This window comes from Microtus pennsylvanicus, chromosome 2 (assembly GCF_037038515.1).
Source record: "Microtus pennsylvanicus isolate mMicPen1 chromosome 2, mMicPen1.hap1, whole genome shotgun sequence".
Lineage (NCBI taxonomy): Eukaryota > Metazoa > Chordata > Mammalia > Rodentia > Cricetidae > Microtus > Microtus pennsylvanicus.
In genome coordinates, this window is record NC_134580.1 from 26266365 (window position 1) to 26283357 (window position 16993).

At 50.7% G+C, this 16993-nt stretch overlaps 2 protein-coding genes across 6 annotated transcripts in view; one reads left to right on the top strand and one right to left on the bottom strand.

Moving 5' to 3' along the window:
- The first annotated feature begins 6393 nt into the window (after positions 1-6393).
- On the top strand, positions 6394-15934 carry Slc48a1 (solute carrier family 48 member 1). The gene is made up of 3 exons (XM_075960505.1): positions 6394-6666; positions 13136-13303; positions 13927-15934. Exons 1-3 carry the CDS (start codon positions 6531-6533, stop codon positions 14061-14063), a joined length of 441 nt encoding a protein of 146 aa, XP_075816620.1. The 5' UTR covers positions 6394-6530; the 3' UTR covers positions 14064-15934.
- The window catches only part of Hdac7 (histone deacetylase 7), a 35464-nt gene continuing 34378 nt past the window's right edge, over positions 15908-16993 (bottom strand). For 3 of the 5 annotated variants that reach the window (XM_075960500.1, XM_075960503.1, XM_075960502.1), the window contains one exon: positions 16805-16984. In XM_075960500.1, the coding sequence (XP_075816615.1) occupies positions 16939-16984 (46 nt within the window). In that variant the 3' untranslated portion in view covers positions 16805-16938. Of the gene's footprint in view, positions 16985-16993 lie in introns of all 5 variants that reach the window. The other 2 variants (XM_075960499.1, XM_075960501.1) reach the window with 1 other exon arrangement.

A 16993-nucleotide genomic window follows, 5' to 3' on the forward strand; every position in this document is an offset into this window, starting at 1 on the left:
AGGTCAAGGCAGTTTCTTTATTCATTAACGGTAATCACAGCACACAGAGGGGACTCCCACATCAGGTTTCAAATGGGTGGTTTGGCTGGCAAAATAGGAGGGGGTTACAAGAGCAGAACACAAGCATAGCAAGTGAGTCATAATGATCTCCTGAAACAAAGACATGGCTACAAGGTGAGTATAACAAGGTAGTCACGATAACAGGAAGTCACAGCAAGATAGTCATAGGTGGATACATAATGTAAGCAAAGACATATTTGCAAGATGGTTATAAACAACTTTTTGAAACAAAGACATGGTTGTTATTCCTGGAAAAGGCAGTCTAGAGCCATTCGTAGTTAAGGTTACAGGTGGGGCATAGCCCAGGCCTTGAGAAACAGATTTAATGATAAACAGGAGTGAACATAATTTTCTTTTACTATAAAATGGCTTTTAAGCCTAAAATTGAGGCAGGCTGGCTCTTCAGAATGACGGCAGAACAACCTTAAAAGCAGTCAAAGAGCTTTCTGGATACACTGAGCAAAAGCTCAGGGCTGGGAACAAACACAATGCTTTAAAGAAACCTCAGTGAGCAAATGAGGCTGGTAGGAGTTGACACGGTGTTAATCAGTTTATTTATGAGCTATGGGAAGCTATGCAAGGATTGAAGCTGGGAGGACTGTCCTGTGCTGTGGGGTAGAAGCCGAGTTAAAGGGAAATGACCAAATGGGGTCAGCTAAGAGGTTCTGGTGGGTGGTCATGAGAGTGGCTGGGATGCGGACGGAGAACAAGGTGGATTCAACTGGATTTGCCAAGGTGTTACACGAGAGGGGGAGGGGAAAGGGAGACTCAAGGTGCGGAACCTCAGTAAACAAAGATGAGCCCTCAGAGAGCATCTGAGGTTCTTCTGCGAGGAACTAAGGAGCCAAGAGGAAGAGGCCTTCAGAAGACCGTTAACTCGGTAGTCTGGAAGATAGCTCAGTGGGTGTAGCCTTAGCTCTGTGGAGAATGAAACCTGTCTGGTATGTGCCTTGGGGGTGGGTAAGGAAGGAATTTCTTAGGAGGCAGGGATGTCTGAAAAAGGGAGTTGCCAACATTGGTGGGAAAGTTCAAAAGTGACTTTAGAGCCTCGGATCAAAACAAGTGTTCTTTAGTTGACTGAAGTGTAATGATGATAAAGCCGGAGGTAAAGGCAACCACCCAATCTTAGAGGGTGTCACTCAGTAAAGATGCACCCCAGCCATTGTTAGGGTCCAGTGAAGACCTGGGGAGGCAAAGGAGCTGCATCTGCCCAATTCGTTTACTCCTGCCCGGCAGAATCAGCCTTTCAACACCCAGCTTTCACACAGCCTCTGGGCTCATCACAACAGAAGGAGGGATTCGGGGCGTAAAGGAGACTTTTATGATTCTTGCCTAGAAATGACATGTGCTGTTTCTGCCTGAAGTCCATTGCTCAAAAATCTGTGGCATTCATTGATTCAACTCAGTTGCACATAGCAGGTCTGGGTAGAAGGGCCTTGGTGGACCTGGAAATATAAACATGCCTTTACCAGAGACAGCTACAATGATTACTTTTAAAATTTAAATGTATATTTAAATATATATTTAATTTAATTAATATATAATATTTAATAAATATATTAATGTATTTTAATATATTTAGTTTAATTTAATATATTTATAAATATTTGAAATCTATACATAGATAAATAGATAGGTAGATATAGATAGATAGATAGATAGATAGATAGATAGATAGATAGATATAGATAGATAGATAGACAGATATTTAAGACAGTGTCCTAGTTATCTTGGAACCTGTTATACAGGCCAGGCGGGGTGGCCTGGAACTCATAGAGAGCTGCCTGCCTCTACCTCTGCCTGCTGAGTTCTGGTATTAAAAAGTAGGTGATGTGTCCTGAAGAGACATATGGATATTGGTGGTCTCTGCTTTAGACAAGGAGAATGACTGTCTTATAGGGGACCAGGGAACCGTCCTAGTTAGGATTGGCATCTGCTCTCTGAATGACACAGAAAGGAAGCTGATGTGGGAAACGTCTGTGTGTGTGTGTGTGTGTGTGTGTGTGTGTGTGTGTGTGTGTGTAGAATGATTGTCTTATAGGGGACCAGGGTACCGTCCTAGTTAGGATTGGCATCTGCTCTCTGAATGACACAGAAAGGAAGCTGATGTGGGAAACGTGTGTGTGTGTGTGTGTGTGTGTGTGTGTGAGAGAGAGAGAGAGAGAGAGAGAGAGAGAGAGAGAGAGAGAGACCGACCCACCAATGTGCTCTGAGGTACCATCCTAGTTAGGATTGGCATCTGCTCTCTGAATGACACAGAAATGAAGCTGATGTGGGAAATGTGTGCATGTGTGTGTGTGTGTGAGAGAGAGAGAGAGAGACAGAGAGAGACAGAGAGAGACAGAGAGAGACAGAGAGAGAGAGAGAGAGAGAGACCCACCAATGTGCTCTGAGGCTCCACCGGCCTCCTTGTTTTCCTACTTCACGGTCTCTCTCCAGAGCAGATCTCAATTATCCTACACTTTACTACTTGTCTTAGGGTTACTCTTGCTAGGACGAAACACCAGGACCCAAAGCAAGTTGTGGAGGAAAGGTTTATTTGGCTTACAATTACACATCACTGTTCATTACCGAAGAAAAATCAGGACAGGAACTAAAAACAGTACAGGAATCTGGAGGCAGGAGCTGATGTAGAGACCATGGAGGGATGCTGCTTACTGGCTTGCTCATCAGGGCTTGCTCAGCCTGCTCTCTTACAGAACCCAGGACCATCAGCCCAGGGATGGCTGCGCGCACCATGGGCTGGACCCTCCCCATCAATCACTAATTGAGAAATTGCCCTGGATCCGGGTCTTATGGAGACATTTTCCCAGTTGTGTTTCCCTTCTTTCAGATGGCTCTAGTTTGTGTCAAGTTAGCATAAAACTAGACAACACACCACTAGAAACAGCCGTGCAAGTGCTTCTTCTCTGCAAGAAGCCTTCTGTAATCTAGACGATAGTCTAATTTAGCTCCTCACGGCACAGCTCACGTCATGTGACCCTTTTTAAATAGTGACAACAGACAGTCTCTGTGGCAGCATTAGTGACTTGCTACATTACTGTGTTGAGCTCCTGACTGAGTGCTTAGCAGGGGTCATCGTTCCCTCTAGAAGCATGGAGCCGCAGGAGTCCTGAGCATTACAAGCTGCGCTATCTAAAGTTGTGACCCCTTAGCCATATGCAGCTATTTTAATTAGACATAAGTAAGAAAAACTCAGCCGCGTATTACCCACTCGAAGGCAACGTGTGACCAGGGCCCCAGTGCACAGCACAGATAGAGACTGGCTTTCTTTGTGGCCGAAAGTTATTTTGGGTAGCCTTGAGTTATCAGAAGGACCTGGCTTGGAGACTGTGAAGCTAAACCTCTGACTCTACCTGAGTCTCCAGCCTTTTAACAGCCCCTTGCTTTCTCCACATTTCTCTACACACGTACATTTCAGCCTAGCCTTGTCTCCTTTGGAGAGCCCGGGGCCCGGACTCTGTTACATAATCATCTCGTTATTTTCTTGCACAACACCACTCTCTACACAAGCTCCTCTCCAGTCCGATACTCACGGTATGTTTGCCATCCTCACTCCTGCCTACCGTGTGAAAGAGTTAACACCTGATCCTTCAGGTTAAAATGACTTTAAATATTTCTAGACTCGGTTCCTTCTTTCCCTTCTTCTCTGCCCGAACCAGCTCTTGCCAGGGCAGCTTTTGGCTGCTCCTAATTACTCTTTCTGGCTTTTACTGAGAACCCATGGTGTGCCAGGAAGTTAGCCAAGCACCGACTGCTCCTCAGAACTCTTTGAAGTGGGTATGGCGGCTGTCTGTCTCCATCTCATAGCCACAGCAAGCATTGTACCGAAGTGGGAAGGACACGTCCCACTGATCTTTTTGCTTCTAGGCTTTCTTTCCCAGGCAGTCCCTTTTCACAGTACTACCGGGCTGTATCACTCCAGGCCATGGGAAAGGAGGTAGATGCTGCAAGGCCCTGGATACTCAGACTCGAAGCTCAAAATCCACTCTCAAATCCAAGAGTCCAGCTACAAAAAGCTGCTGTTGTTTTCAGAACATTCTCTTGTGCATTTTCCCCAGGGCTGTCTTCACACAGACTTCTCCTGATTCCTAGGATGTTGTCCATCCCAGCCAGCCCTGTGGATATCTATGGTGGTGCCCTGGACCTCTAGGCGCTGTTCCTCTGAGTGACTAGCACTTCATCTCCACCCGCCTTCTACAAGAGGACTGAAATGAACTCGTGCATCAAAATCACTCCTTGTTAAAAATATACACCGAGCCAGGAATGATGGATCACTCTAGCACTTTGGAGGTCAGGCTGGATGTTTTGACTTTGAAGTCAGCCTAGGCTACAAAGCAGTGTCAAACCGACTTGGCTATATAGTGAGACCTTGCCCCAAAGTTCGAAAGGCACCTAAACCAATCAATCAAAACGAACAAACAATTCAGCATTCAGATCTGAGTAAGCAAGAGTGGCGCTGGAATTAGTTTGGATATTTTTTAAAGATGCACCCCCCCCGATTATTTAGAATTAAGGCAAATGCGGTTTACACCACTTGCTTGGCTTTACACCACAGTCCTACTTAGGCTGCTTGTGTGTAATGCATCGGTCTTTACAGCTCACCTCCGTCCTTCAGCATCATCTGTTCGACAGATGTTCATTAAGGGAGTTTGGGGATGTCTGACACGCCGCTTGATGTTGATGCCAAGGAAACTGGCACCACCGCTGTTCATGGAGTTGAGATTCTAGACGGGCGAATCAGGCAGAACAGCAGCCCTTGAGACATATCTGAGCCCCTGTGAGCGGCGAGTACCTTACAGGAGCTTTGCTGAAGTGAGGACGTTAAGGATCTTGAGATGGAGAGATTAGTTTGGATTACTGTGGTCCTTGCGGGAGAAAGGGAGAAGGCAGTCTGGAGTCTTAGCATGCCTGCACCGCCCAGAAACTGGAATAGCAGGCAAACAGCTGCTCTCTGCAGCCTCCCTGGGGAGGTTGCCCTGGAGTCCCCTTGCTTTCTGTCCAGTGACACTACTCTTTGAACCCTTGACCTCTGGCTTGTAATACATTTGTGCTGCTTTAGAAATTTGTAGTAATGATTGCAGTAGGTGAACGGAAATAAGCGCGCGGAATTCTAGTTACTGACGTTGTGGAGTGTGGGGGTGTGGTTGGCCCTGCCAGAGAATTCTGGGTCCTGGGGTGCAGAATCTGGCTTTGGTTTTGACGTTCCCTGTGAGCCGTTCACACTTAGGAAGCTGGGCTAGTCGGAACAGTGAAATTCTGCCATGGATTCTCTGCAGAGACCGGGACAAGCATTCAAGAGATTTCGGGGTGGGGAGGCGGGTTGTGGACATGAAACGGAAGGAGACGAGTGTGTGGCGCATCTTGTGTGATGTGAATAACTATTGGAGGAAGGAATTCACTGGGTAGAAAGAATTTTTTGGTTTTGTTTTTCAAGACTGGGTTTCTCTGTATAGCCCTGGCTGTACTATAATTCATTCTACAGATCAGGCTGGCCTCCAACTCACAGAAATCCACCTGCCTCTGCCTCTTGAGTGCTGGGATTAAAGGCGTGCGCTAACCACCACCCAGTTCATGGAAAGAATTAATATATTAGTTGTATATTGTATTATTTTAGGTTGTTCTATTTTTTATTTTACTTAATTAGTGTGGGGGGAGCCAGAGAAGCAAACCAACTCTGTTCAGGTTTTTTTCCATCTCCTTATCTTGGTCACTTCCCAAGTGCCAGGATTATATGTGTGGGCCATCATACCTAATTTATGCTTTTTTCTTTTTTGTTTTGTTTTTGTTTTTGTTTTGTGACCGTATCTCATTGTCTAGCTTTGGTTGCGCTCAAACTCACAGTGATCTGCCCCTGCCAGTTTAGAGGCATTTGCCACTACACCTAGCTAGATTTTGTGGTTGTAACTAGAAATTTTAATCGTAAATTTTATATGATGACGAGTTTCCCATTCAAAATTTAATCCCGGAACTCAGGAGGCAGAGGCAGGGTCTCTATGAGATCCAAGCCAGCCTGCTGGTCTACATAGCGAACTCCAAGACAGCCAAGGCTACATAGAGAGATGATACGTCAGAAAATTCAAAGATATTTTAAAATTTAAAAAATAACCATTGCAGTTACCTGGGGGTAAAGACTGATTTCCAGGCACGCTGCCAAGGACCCGCTAGGTAGATGGAGTCTGGGGAATGAGCCCAGGACCCTGCCCTTCCACTAGGGGTCGCCCGCCTTTGCAAAGCCTCAGTGGCCGGGTCAAACTTACGTCGCGAGCGGCCTCCGGCCGAGGAGGGCGCTGTGCGGACGGCACCGGGGAGGGGGGGGGGTGGGGAGGAGGACGGGCTGGGGGCGGAGCGCGGGACGCCGGCGGCTCAAGCTCGGGCTCGGGCTGGGGCTGGGGCTTGGGCTCCAGCTCGGGCCCTGCACCTGTGACTCGGCGGCGGCGCTGGTCCTCCGCTGCCGCGCTTGCTGCTCCATGGCCCCGTCCCGGCTGAAGCTCGGCCTCCGCGCCGCCTACTCCGGCATCAGCTCGGTGGCCGGCTTCTCCATCTTCTTCGTCTGGACGGTGGTCTACCGACAGCCCGGGACTGCGGCAATGGGGGGTCTCGCAGGTATCCTGGGGGGCGCGGGGCGGGCGGGGATGGGGTGGGGTGGAGCTGTCAGCTGCTGCGCACGGCGGCTGGGGCGGCGCTGTCCCTGGGGCGGGAGCGTTGTTTACCCCGAAGAGGCCACTGGCAGCGCAGGCCCGGGTTCCTGGGCATTGCTCGGGCCTCTGGGACCTGATGCCTTCTGAACGTGGCGCGACCTAGGGTGCCGACTGCCGGACTCCGTCGTTTGCACAGTTGTCGCGTCCCGGCACCCTGTCGATCTACCCTCTGCCCAGGGGACACTACAGCGTCCTCAGCGCGCCCACTCCCTGGCCACCCTCGCTCCTGCAACAAACACACTGCTTCTGCGGGATTCCCGCGCCTCCTAAAACAAGTGGGGGTTGGTGGGGAAGCCCATCAGCCAGCCTCAGAGGTCCTCAGCGGAGTCCAGGACTGTGCTGTGGGACCTAGTATTACTGGACGTTTCCTTTGCATCCGCGTCCATCTGCCGAGGTTCCTCAATGGGAATTTACTAATCCTCCAAGGAGGGGACCGGAGGCATCAGTGAAGAAGGCCCAGTGTTAGCAGTGCTCTGTACCTGACGTGCAGTTTTGGTCATGTCTTTAAACCACTGTGCCATAGAACTGGTGTGAAGGCCAAGTATATTACCTGTGCTTATTAGCATAATTTAATAAACTATGCTGCGCTAAGCAGTCTACTCCCCTATTTCACTTAATCCTTATATTAGTCCTCTGAAGTAGGCATCATTGTGCCCGTTTTACAGTTAGAGAAATAGAGGCTTAAGGTAAATAATTTGTCCCGGGTTACAACAGTCACACGATGGGCTCCAAGATGGCCTAGCTTTGAAAGCCTGTCCATCTGAGTTCAGAACTTTGAACTCAGATGGAGATTTGAATCCCTGAGAGTTGTAAAAATTCAGCCTCGCTTGCTAAAGACATTAAAATTCCTGCTAACAAAGTTAATCCACCAGGTGGTGGTGGAGCACACCTTTAATCCCAGCACTCACCCAGGAGGCAGAGGCAGGTGGATCTCTGTGTGTCAGCCTGGTCTACAGAATGAATTTCAGGACTGACTCCATAGCTACTGAGAAACGCTGTCTTAAAAAAAAGAAAAAGAAAAAAAATTAAGCCAAAATTAAGCCAATTGTATAATAGCCGCATGAAACAATAGTATGGGTAAGGATAACATTTTAATTTAATACACAATGATCTTATTCCATGGCTAAAATCCTTGGCAAAAAAGATCCATAAATGTAATAACTAAAAATAACTAATTCACACCAGGTGTGCTGGTACTCCTCTTTAATCCCGGCATTTGGGAGGCAGAGGCAGGTGGATCTCTGAGTTCAAGGCCAGCCTGGTCTACAGAGTGAGTCCCAGGACAGCCAGTGCCACACAGAGAAACCCTGTCTCAGAAAAACAAAACCAAAAATCAAAAACCAGCCAAACAAACAGCCAACAACAACAAAAACCAAACCAAAAAAAAAAAAAACCCACACATTTCCCCTGTATGCACTGAGTGCCATCCTGAGGTAAGGGAACCGTGGGTGTTTCTGCTTTATCAGAGTGTATGCATGGCTCCTAAGCTGAAGCCATGCCAAGCAAGGCACTGGGGTCACCAAGAAGGTTCAGTGTGATGCCCAGGCCTGCCACCTGTGACCTTCCGGGGACAGCCAACACTGCTGGCTGATTTGTGTACAGGGCCTTTCTCTGGGCTGCCCCTCCTCCACACTTCTATTGGCTCTCTTGCTCCTGGGTTTAGAAGGCACTGCCAGGACCCAGACCCGAGGCTGGATGCTGAGACTTGAGATAAGCTCTTTGGTTGCCGGGAGGAGGGAGGACATTCCTGGGATCAGCTGGCTAAGGAAGAGTCTGCCCTGTGGAAGTAGGGGTGGTCTCTACCTAGCTGTGTGAGGCACAGCAATGCCTGCTGGACTTCGGCTTCCTCTTCTAGGCGTTGGAGGAGATGCCACTTCTCCTCTAGGTCTGCAGGGCCGTGGGCTGCTGTCCACTCTCTCAGGCTTTGCGTCTAGCTGTTTATTAAAGGGCAGGGGAAGGTTCCAGCCCCCACTCCAGGCCGCCACCGGGGCCTCCCTCCCTCCCGTTTTCTCTCTTTAATGGCCTTTTCTCACCTTGATGGCCTTGCTTGACCTGAAGCAGGCTATCTGTGGAGCTGCCTTGAGAGACAGGCACTTGGCATCAGCTAGCTGGAGCAGAGGCTTATCTTCCTGCTAGTCTGGCCTCTGGCAACCACCATCATGGAAGAGCCAAAACTGCTTGGTGGTAGTGGCTGGTGGGCGAAGAGTTGTCAGGCCAAGGCCATACTCTTTCCCCACCCAGCGTGGGTTGTAATGAAGGGGCCCACGGCCGACCATACTTCTTCCTCTTTTGGGGTGAAGTGTCAGCCAGCTTCTGACTTGCAAACACTCCACTACTGACTCAGCATTTTGCAGCCCAGAAATTGCTGAGTCACAGAGGTCCATCCCAGTGGGTTTTGTACAAATTGGTCAATTGTGGCTGTTGGGCATGCTGACTTCTGGGACAGGGTATGTATGAGCGTTTGGGGTGGGGACACCCTTATCCTGGCAGGAATCTGAGAGGAAGTGACTTTGCAAAAAGGTAGTGACCTAAAAAAGGGTGGATTCACCGGAGAGACCTCATTGAACCCCCTTACTCTGCACTGGGAGCCCTAGCTAACATGCCTGTTCTATGTCTGGAAAACCATGGAAAACAGGGTATTTGTACCCCACATCCAAACAGCGCCATGTTCTTTGCAATTGAATTTGACGGAGAGGAGCTCTGGTGTCCTGGGTCTTCTGTGTCCTCTGGGCTGGGCAGCAGGACTAGAGTGTGTCCTCAGAGCCACATACCAGTGTCTGTTTTTATTCCACAGGCGTCCTTGTGTGCCGCCAAGCCTCTCATCCAGCCCAGCATCTGGAGGTGCTTTCCCTCACCAGGCCTATGAACCCAGAGGCTAGGCAGGCCTAGCCCTGGAGTGGCAGAGTGGAGCCAGGATGAGGCTGTGCTTGCTACTGCAGAGGGTGGGGCTGGGGACTGGTCCATGCTGCTCCAAGTTGTATAGTCCAGTCATCCTGGAGCCCTTGAGTATCCTAGGAAAGGGAACAGAGCAAGACAGGGTAGAGTTGCTTCCCTGGAGTATAGGAAGGGCGGGGGGGGGGGGGGTCTTAATCGGTAATCACTTGCAGAGGAAGCATCTCTCCCAGGAGGTCAGGGTGGGAAGTGGCCTCCCTCCTGAGTGTGTTTCACTGGCATGAGTCCTGGAGCTGGGTTTGGAGGAAGGGTTTAGCTACCACCTGGGACACTTCGAGCCACTCGCTTCCCTCTCTTCTTGTTCCCAACGCTTGTGAGCAGATGTGGGGGCGAGCGTTTGGGGGAACCCCTGGGTCACGCTGGTGGTCTGAGATGACGTCTGTACACTTCCTAGTTTAGCGTTTTCTAACCAGACATTGCTGAGTCACAGGAATTGCTTTGACCTTCTTTTTCTACTTTAAGCTGACTTCTAGAATCTTCAAGTGGGAAAGGATTGTAGAACTCAGCTTTTGCATCTCCTTTCGTGAGAAGAGGAGGGAGGACAAGCCACTGGAAGGATCTGGTCTGTCCCCTAAATACTCAGTGACAAAGGCTTCATCTCTTGGAGCCCTTTAAGGGTGGAGCTCACTGTGGTAGAGCAAACACTGTGCTCAGTGCCCTGGGCTTTAATCCTCAGTGCCCCTCTAGAGAATCCAACCAACTCCCTGCAGGTGAAAACTTCAGAAGGAGCGGGAAGACTGGTGTGGAGGTTGCTGGGATAAAATCCGGACCACAAAAGGCAGAGCAGAGATTAGTATTCTGGCTTCCTCTGGCCTGCTGCAGCTTCCTGCCAAGCAGAGATGGGAGTATGTTTGTTTCTATCCACCCAGAGCCCAGGAGTTATGGGAACCCATCCCAAGGAGGAAGACTGAAGGCCAGATCGGGCTGAACTGAAAGAATGGGAGTGAAGGGGATGGGTGTCAGTTTGGCGGGGTTGGGGGAGGGGTAAGCAGGGTGAGATAGATTAGTGGGCTCATGCTCACACAGGGAGGAGTCCAGGTTTCCCTGCTTAGCCAGGCTGCAGGACCACAGGGCTCAACCATTTTTACATTTGGCAGCATAACAGTGCCTGGCCCAAAGTCTCCTGGTTTGCACTCTCCCGGTTTAGTTTTTGCCCTGATTGTGATAATTAAGACGGTCACCATAGCCCCATGATAGCCAGATTCCTCTGCTTGCTGCCCCAAGCCTATGTCTCATAACTTTAAAAAGTATAAAGCATTTTAGGCATGCCAAGAGGAGGAACAATTTAACAAACACTTGCTCTCATTACCCAGCCTAAGAGATGAATGCGTGGTGGCTGTCAAAGAGTCAGAGTCCCTTTGCCTCCCTCTGTCCCAGAGACCTCCTTCCCAGTCAGATGTCTGCCCCCTGAGAGGTCACAGCACTTGTGCTATAATGCAGCTGATGATTTGAAAGGGCTCCTACTTTCTGGATGCTGGCAGCCTGAGGGGCCTGCCTGCACCCCATGGCTGTACTGAGAGCTTACAGCTGGCCATTTCTCTTCTCTTTCATCCCTTGCCTGGCTTCATGGCCCTGCTCTGCGTCCTTGCCAGCGGAATTGGTATTTGTTTCATTCTTTTTCCGTACCAGCAGGCACTGCCTGGTACTGAGGGTTGTATTGTGTTCTATTGTATTGACTGAGAGTATCATAGGAGAGTTGCCCACCAAACCCAGAAGGGTCTGGGATGATAGCCTGCCCTTTGCCTCAGCCTGGAGGGATGGCATCAGGCCTAGCCCAAAGCAAGTAGGGCACGTGGGTGCTGGGTGGCCTTGGGGGCCTCATGACAAGGCTTTCTTTTTCTGTAAGGCCAGTGTAGAGTTGCAAAGAGCCCTGCTGCCCAAGAGTTAAGCTGCAGGCTCCAGGACCCAGAGGATCAGACAGACGAGGAGTGCGGGATGGGGCATGCTTCTCCATGTCTATGCCTTTGGATAGGCGTCAGGAAGTCTCATTTCAGGAGCCTTAAATGTAAAGTTCTCAGAGTGAACGCCAAGTAAACTCGTTTGGGTAGATTCTACCTATAGACATGCACCATATGAGAAACTAAAACTGAGAACCTTTTAAGCATTTTATTAATTTATTTTGGTTTATATGAATATGTAAATTACTCATGTGTTTAACCTTTTGTTTCTTTATTTGGGTTTTTTAAGACCCCTGTGTAGCCCTGGTTTCTCTGTGTAGCCCTCCCTGGCTGTCCTGAAACTCATTCTGTATGTAGACCAGGCTGGCCTGGAACTCAGATATTCGTGTGCCTCTGCCTCCCAAGTGCTGGGATTAAAGGCGTGCACCACCACTGCCCAGCTAATATAATATTTCCAAGCTGAATGTGGTGGCACTTGGGAGGCTGAGGCAGAAGGATCACAAATTCAAGGCTAGCCTGGGTGTAGTAATATGGAGCAGCGGCGGGGCTACGTCCCCAAAACCCCAGCCGCCTGCCCGGCTAGTTTATGCCCCGAAATAATTACACGGACACTGTATTCATTTAAACACTGCTTTGGCCCATATCTACCTAGCATCTTCTAGGCTAACTCTCCCACCTGGACTAGCCCATTTCTTATCATCTGTGTAGCACCGGTCTTACCGGGAAGATTCTAGCCTAAGTCCATCCTGGGTCGGAGCTTCATAGCGTGCGTCTTCCCTGGAGCAGGTAGCATGGCGTCTCTCTGAGGCGTCTGCTCCCGAGAGGAGAGCTGTGGAGTCTGAGCTCACTTCCTCTTCCTCCCGGCATTCTGTTCTGTTTACTCCACCCACCTAAGGGTGGCCTATCCAATGGGCCTAGCAGTTTCTTTATTGCTTAGCCAATGAAATCAACAGATTGATATATGACACTCCCACATCACCTGGGCTATATAGGACTTTGTCTCAGCCTTATGGTGGCACACACCTTTGATCCCAGCACTCAGGAGACAGACGCAGGTGGATCTCTGAGTTCAAGGTCAACCTGGTCTACATAGTACCTGGACAGCCACGGCTATACAAAGAAACCCTGTCTCAAAAAACCAAAAGGAAAAGAAAAAAGGACCTTGTCCCCCTCAGAAGAAGTAGAAGAGGAGGAGAAGGGGGAAATGAGGAAAAGAAGGGGTTGACAAAAGTAAAAATGACAAAGAGCAGCATGGTTTTGTTTTCCACGAACCTCTTTAATGCCTGGCTTTCTGGAAGGCAGCTTAAGTCCTGTGCTTCCTTGTTCAAGTGGTAACATCCCATCCCATAGACATCACATCATTGCCATAAGGACCAGTCTTCTCTGCATCACGGTCTGAATAGATCTGGCCTGATGGACATAAGGGTCCTAGTATCAGTGCCACCGGGCTAGAGGCCAAGCAGGAGGGAGCTGCAATATGACAGGCAGGTGCCTGGGTCCTGCTGACCGAGTCTGTCCCCGCAGGTGTCCTGGCTCTGTGGGTCTTGGTGACTCATGTGATGTACCTGCAGGATTACTGGAGGACCTGGCTCAAAGGGCTGCGCGGCTTCTTCTTCGTGGGTGTTCTCTTCTCGGCCGTCTCCATCTCTGCCTTCTGTACCTTCCTGACATTGGCCATCACCCAGCACCAGAGTGAGGACGGTCCAGGGAAAGGAGGAAGGGAGAGGGCTTGGGGGTAGGGAGCAACCTGGGAATATACCCTGCCTGGGACTCCTGTCCAGTTTCTACAAGTGTGATTCCGAATGGCTACAGGGACTAAATGGGTCACCTGTCCAGCTTTCTTACTGTTAAAGTGGGGAGAATGAGAGCCCCCACCTCCTCAGGGGCAGGAGGATTCCAGACTGGTATGAAGTATTTGACAAGGCTGGCTCACATGAACACCTCCCACCCCAGAATTGCTGGGGTCCTTTAGTCTCTGCCTAGCTCCAGGAGGGCACCCCCTGGTGGCTCTAGTAAGAAATAGCCAGAGGCCATCCCTGTTTGATGCAGGTTGACAGTGGCCTGTGTGTCACAAAAGGGGAGTGGATGTCACGGACCTGCTGGCCAACTCTCACCTGCTCTCACGCCTCAGCTTTCTGACTACACATGCAGGAATGCTCTAAGCATGCTCCACACACCAGTCTTCAATAGCACTGGTTCAAGGCCCAGAGGCTATAGGGATGTAGAGTGGGAAGGAAGGGGGGGGTTCTAGTCTTGGCTGCTGGTGGTGCTTTGGGTTGATCTCTCAAGTTATCATTGGTTCCTCTCCCCTGCAGGTCTCAAAGACCCAACCAGCTACTACCTCTCCTGCGTCTGGAGCTTCATCTCCTTCAAGTGGGCCTTCCTGCTCAGCCTCTACGCCCACCGCTACCGGGCTGACTTCGCTGATATCAGCATTCTCAGTGATTTCTGACCCAGGGAATGAGGTCACTCCAGCCTGGGGGCCATCAGGACCTGTACTCGGCTTCTGAGTCAGCATGGGAGCCTGCCCCAGACCCTGGGGACTTCAGAACTGTGGCAGGGTATATACGGCTGGGGCCAGTTCAGTTGCCCAGCAACTCTTGGAGGGGCACTGCCAACCTGCCCGTCAGCCTTTCCAAATGGATCTATTTTCTTAGTACTCTGAGGAATCTTTGTAAGTAGGGCCATGATAATGAACTCAGTAAGGTGTCAAGGGGTAGGGTCTGAACACATGACTAGTGGCGGGGTTAGGGACAGGCGTCCTTCCTGCCCCAGACTTCATGAAAGCCATGGGACTGGGGGAAAGCATTTGGAAAGGTTTGATCAAATAAGGACTCTCTAATAGAGATCTCCAAATCCCATCTCAACACCTCCATCCTGTTGTCCTCAAGGGTCAGGTATCTGAACTCACCAGTCCCTGGGGACGTGACAATTGGCTTTTTCCCCCAAGCTGCAAAGCTGAACAGAGTCCAGTGTCTCTCCTCCTACCTTCCCATCCAGAGTTTGTTTCCCATGAGGGTGCTAGAGCCAGCCAACCATTCCTATGTGTCACACATGCGCACATGACCACAGATTACCAGAGCCGGACTCCTCGGATGCGGCTAGACCTGAGGACCACAGGAAACACACCCCCTGCACCTAGAAGGGCTTCGGGAGAGGGGGCAAGCTGGTGGGAGCCAGAGGGCTCTCCTTCTGTACTCCTGAGTCTCCAACCTTGCTCTTCACCTGCCCCTCACTGCACAAGACACACCCAGCCATGAGGACCTTCTCCCCGTCGATCTTCTTTATCTCTCTGCTAAATGGACACAGGCCAAGGCCTTACCTAGGCAGAGAGGCAGGGCCGGGGCTGCTGCATATATCCTTTATGTTAGGTTGCCATTTTGCACGTCCACTCTTCCACCAGGGTCCTGCCCCTTGCTCTCTGACTTACCTGTGTCACTCACTGTCACGGTAGCAGAAATATAGCGGCCGTTTTGTCAGCCTCAGGGTGTTTCTTTGTGGGGGGCTCTTGAGAAGGGACTGTAAGAGTGGGCAAGGAGGGGGCTCTACCTATCTGATTATTTAAGATAGGCTCTGGGCTAGCGGGCAGCCTGCCCTCTTGGCATGAGACCACTAACTCAGACCGCCTTTCCTCTCCCAGCCCTACTCTATGTGACTAGGATGCCCAAAGTCCCAGCATCCCCCACAATCCCATCTCCACCCCTTAGCCCAAGAAAGGGATTTTTTTTTCCCTAAGCCCAGACTGCTCCGGGCTCCAAGGTATCTGGTGACCAGGCTGGGGAGACTTGCTGGCACCCCCTCTGCTTATGCTGGGCACACTTTTTCTGGCCTGTTGCATTGCCCATCCTTTTTACCTTACAGTAATGCTCACAATATCATGGTGCTTTAAAGCAGAAAGGAGCCAGAAACTATGTCCCCATCTAGAACCTTTCACTGAAGGATACAGGAGGCAGCAGCGACTCAACTGAGTCCCAGCTAGGACTGAAGCCCAGGTGTGTTTGCGTCAAGATCTTTTGGGGTGTCTTGGCAAATTGAGTCTGAGAACTTGTCCCCGTATCCCACAGGGCCCAGTGTGTAGGGCTCAGCCCAGGGTCATCGCCCTTTTCACCTGGGTTGGTAAGCTGTATCTGGAGTGGGCCCTTCCTGCATGCGGCAGCCATGGAAGGGCAAGGGACCGGAGGGCCTGAGTTCGGCCCACACTTGCCCCCTTTCTTAGCCCGTCGCAGGGTGCCGGGTGCACACCCCCTGCACTGATGATCTCTCACTAACATCCAAGAGGCGTACTCACAAGGACTTTAAAGCAAATAAAACATTTATTGTTCAGTTTTTTTTCCATTTTTTTTCTTTTTTACAAAAACATGCATACATACACAAGGTATGGCAGGTCTTGGGGAAGACACACACGCACACACTCTTACACACACGCACGCACGCACACACACAAACACTTTCTTGGCCCCAGGCCTGACCTCAAAAGTCTTGAAGACTTCTGGGGTGGCCTCCCCTCCCCCATGTCTGTCTATTCTCCCACCTTATCTCCCCTCAGCCAAGCTAGTCCTATGTGGGGCAGCAGTCATAGTCGAGGTGGGGGAACCCCAGAAACAGAAGGCAGGCTCATTCTGGGGGCAGTGACCAGGCATCCCTGGGCTTGTGTTGTGCTTCTAAGGGGAGATGAAGGTTTGGCACCATTGGGTCAGGAAGCACAGGACTCAGCACCTGTCTGCTGCACCAAGGCACTGAGATGGTCCACATAGGGTGGCCTCTGGCAGGGCAGTGACCAGATGGGAGGCTTGCTGGTGACTGCTCACAGAGAGAGCAGCTCAGAGTGGCTCTCAGAGCCCGGGGCTGCCGAAAGACAACTGAGGAAGCTCTCCTGTCCTCAGGAATAGGGGACCCCTTGGCTCCTACTCCCCTAGCCCTTCAGAACCTGGGAAGGGCCACCCTGGCTGAGGCCAAGTTCACATTTCTGTATGGAGCCTGGGGTGGTGTGCAAAATCTGGGGCCTTCGAAGTTAAAAATAGTGGCAGTTACGGGTCCACCTGAACCAGTCCTCCGCTGTGCAGTCCTGAGGGCTGGAGGCCACAGCTAGGGGACTGGGTCCATTCTGGAAGAGCCCAGCTGGGCCCTAGTGCCCAGCCTGCCTCTTCCCAGGATCCTTCCTGGTCCCCATCCCAGACCCAGTGGCCTTCTCAGTTCCCTGGGGTAGCTGTCAGGGTAGCTATGCTCTGGACCTGACTACCTGCCCAGAGGATCTCTGCAGACCCAGGAACAGGGCTGACAGCAGAGGTGAGGAGACGTCTGAAGGGCAGGTGATCTGCTCTGAAGCCCTAGAGATTCATAGGTTCTTCCTCTTCCACCAGCTGCTGCGAGGGCCTGGGAGGG

Coding starts and splice junctions, on each gene's coding strand:
- Slc48a1 (XM_075960505.1), top strand. CDS start 6,531: ATGGCCCCGTCCCGGCTGAAGCTCGGCCTCCGCGCCGCCTACTCCGGC. Junction 6,667..13,135: donor GGCAATGGGGGGTCTCGCAG/GTATCCTGGGGG, acceptor CTGTCCCCGCAG/GTGTCCTGGCTCTGTGGGTC. Junction 13,304..13,926: donor GGCCATCACCCAGCACCAGA/GTGAGGACGGTC, acceptor TCTCCCCTGCAG/GTCTCAAAGACCCAACCAGC.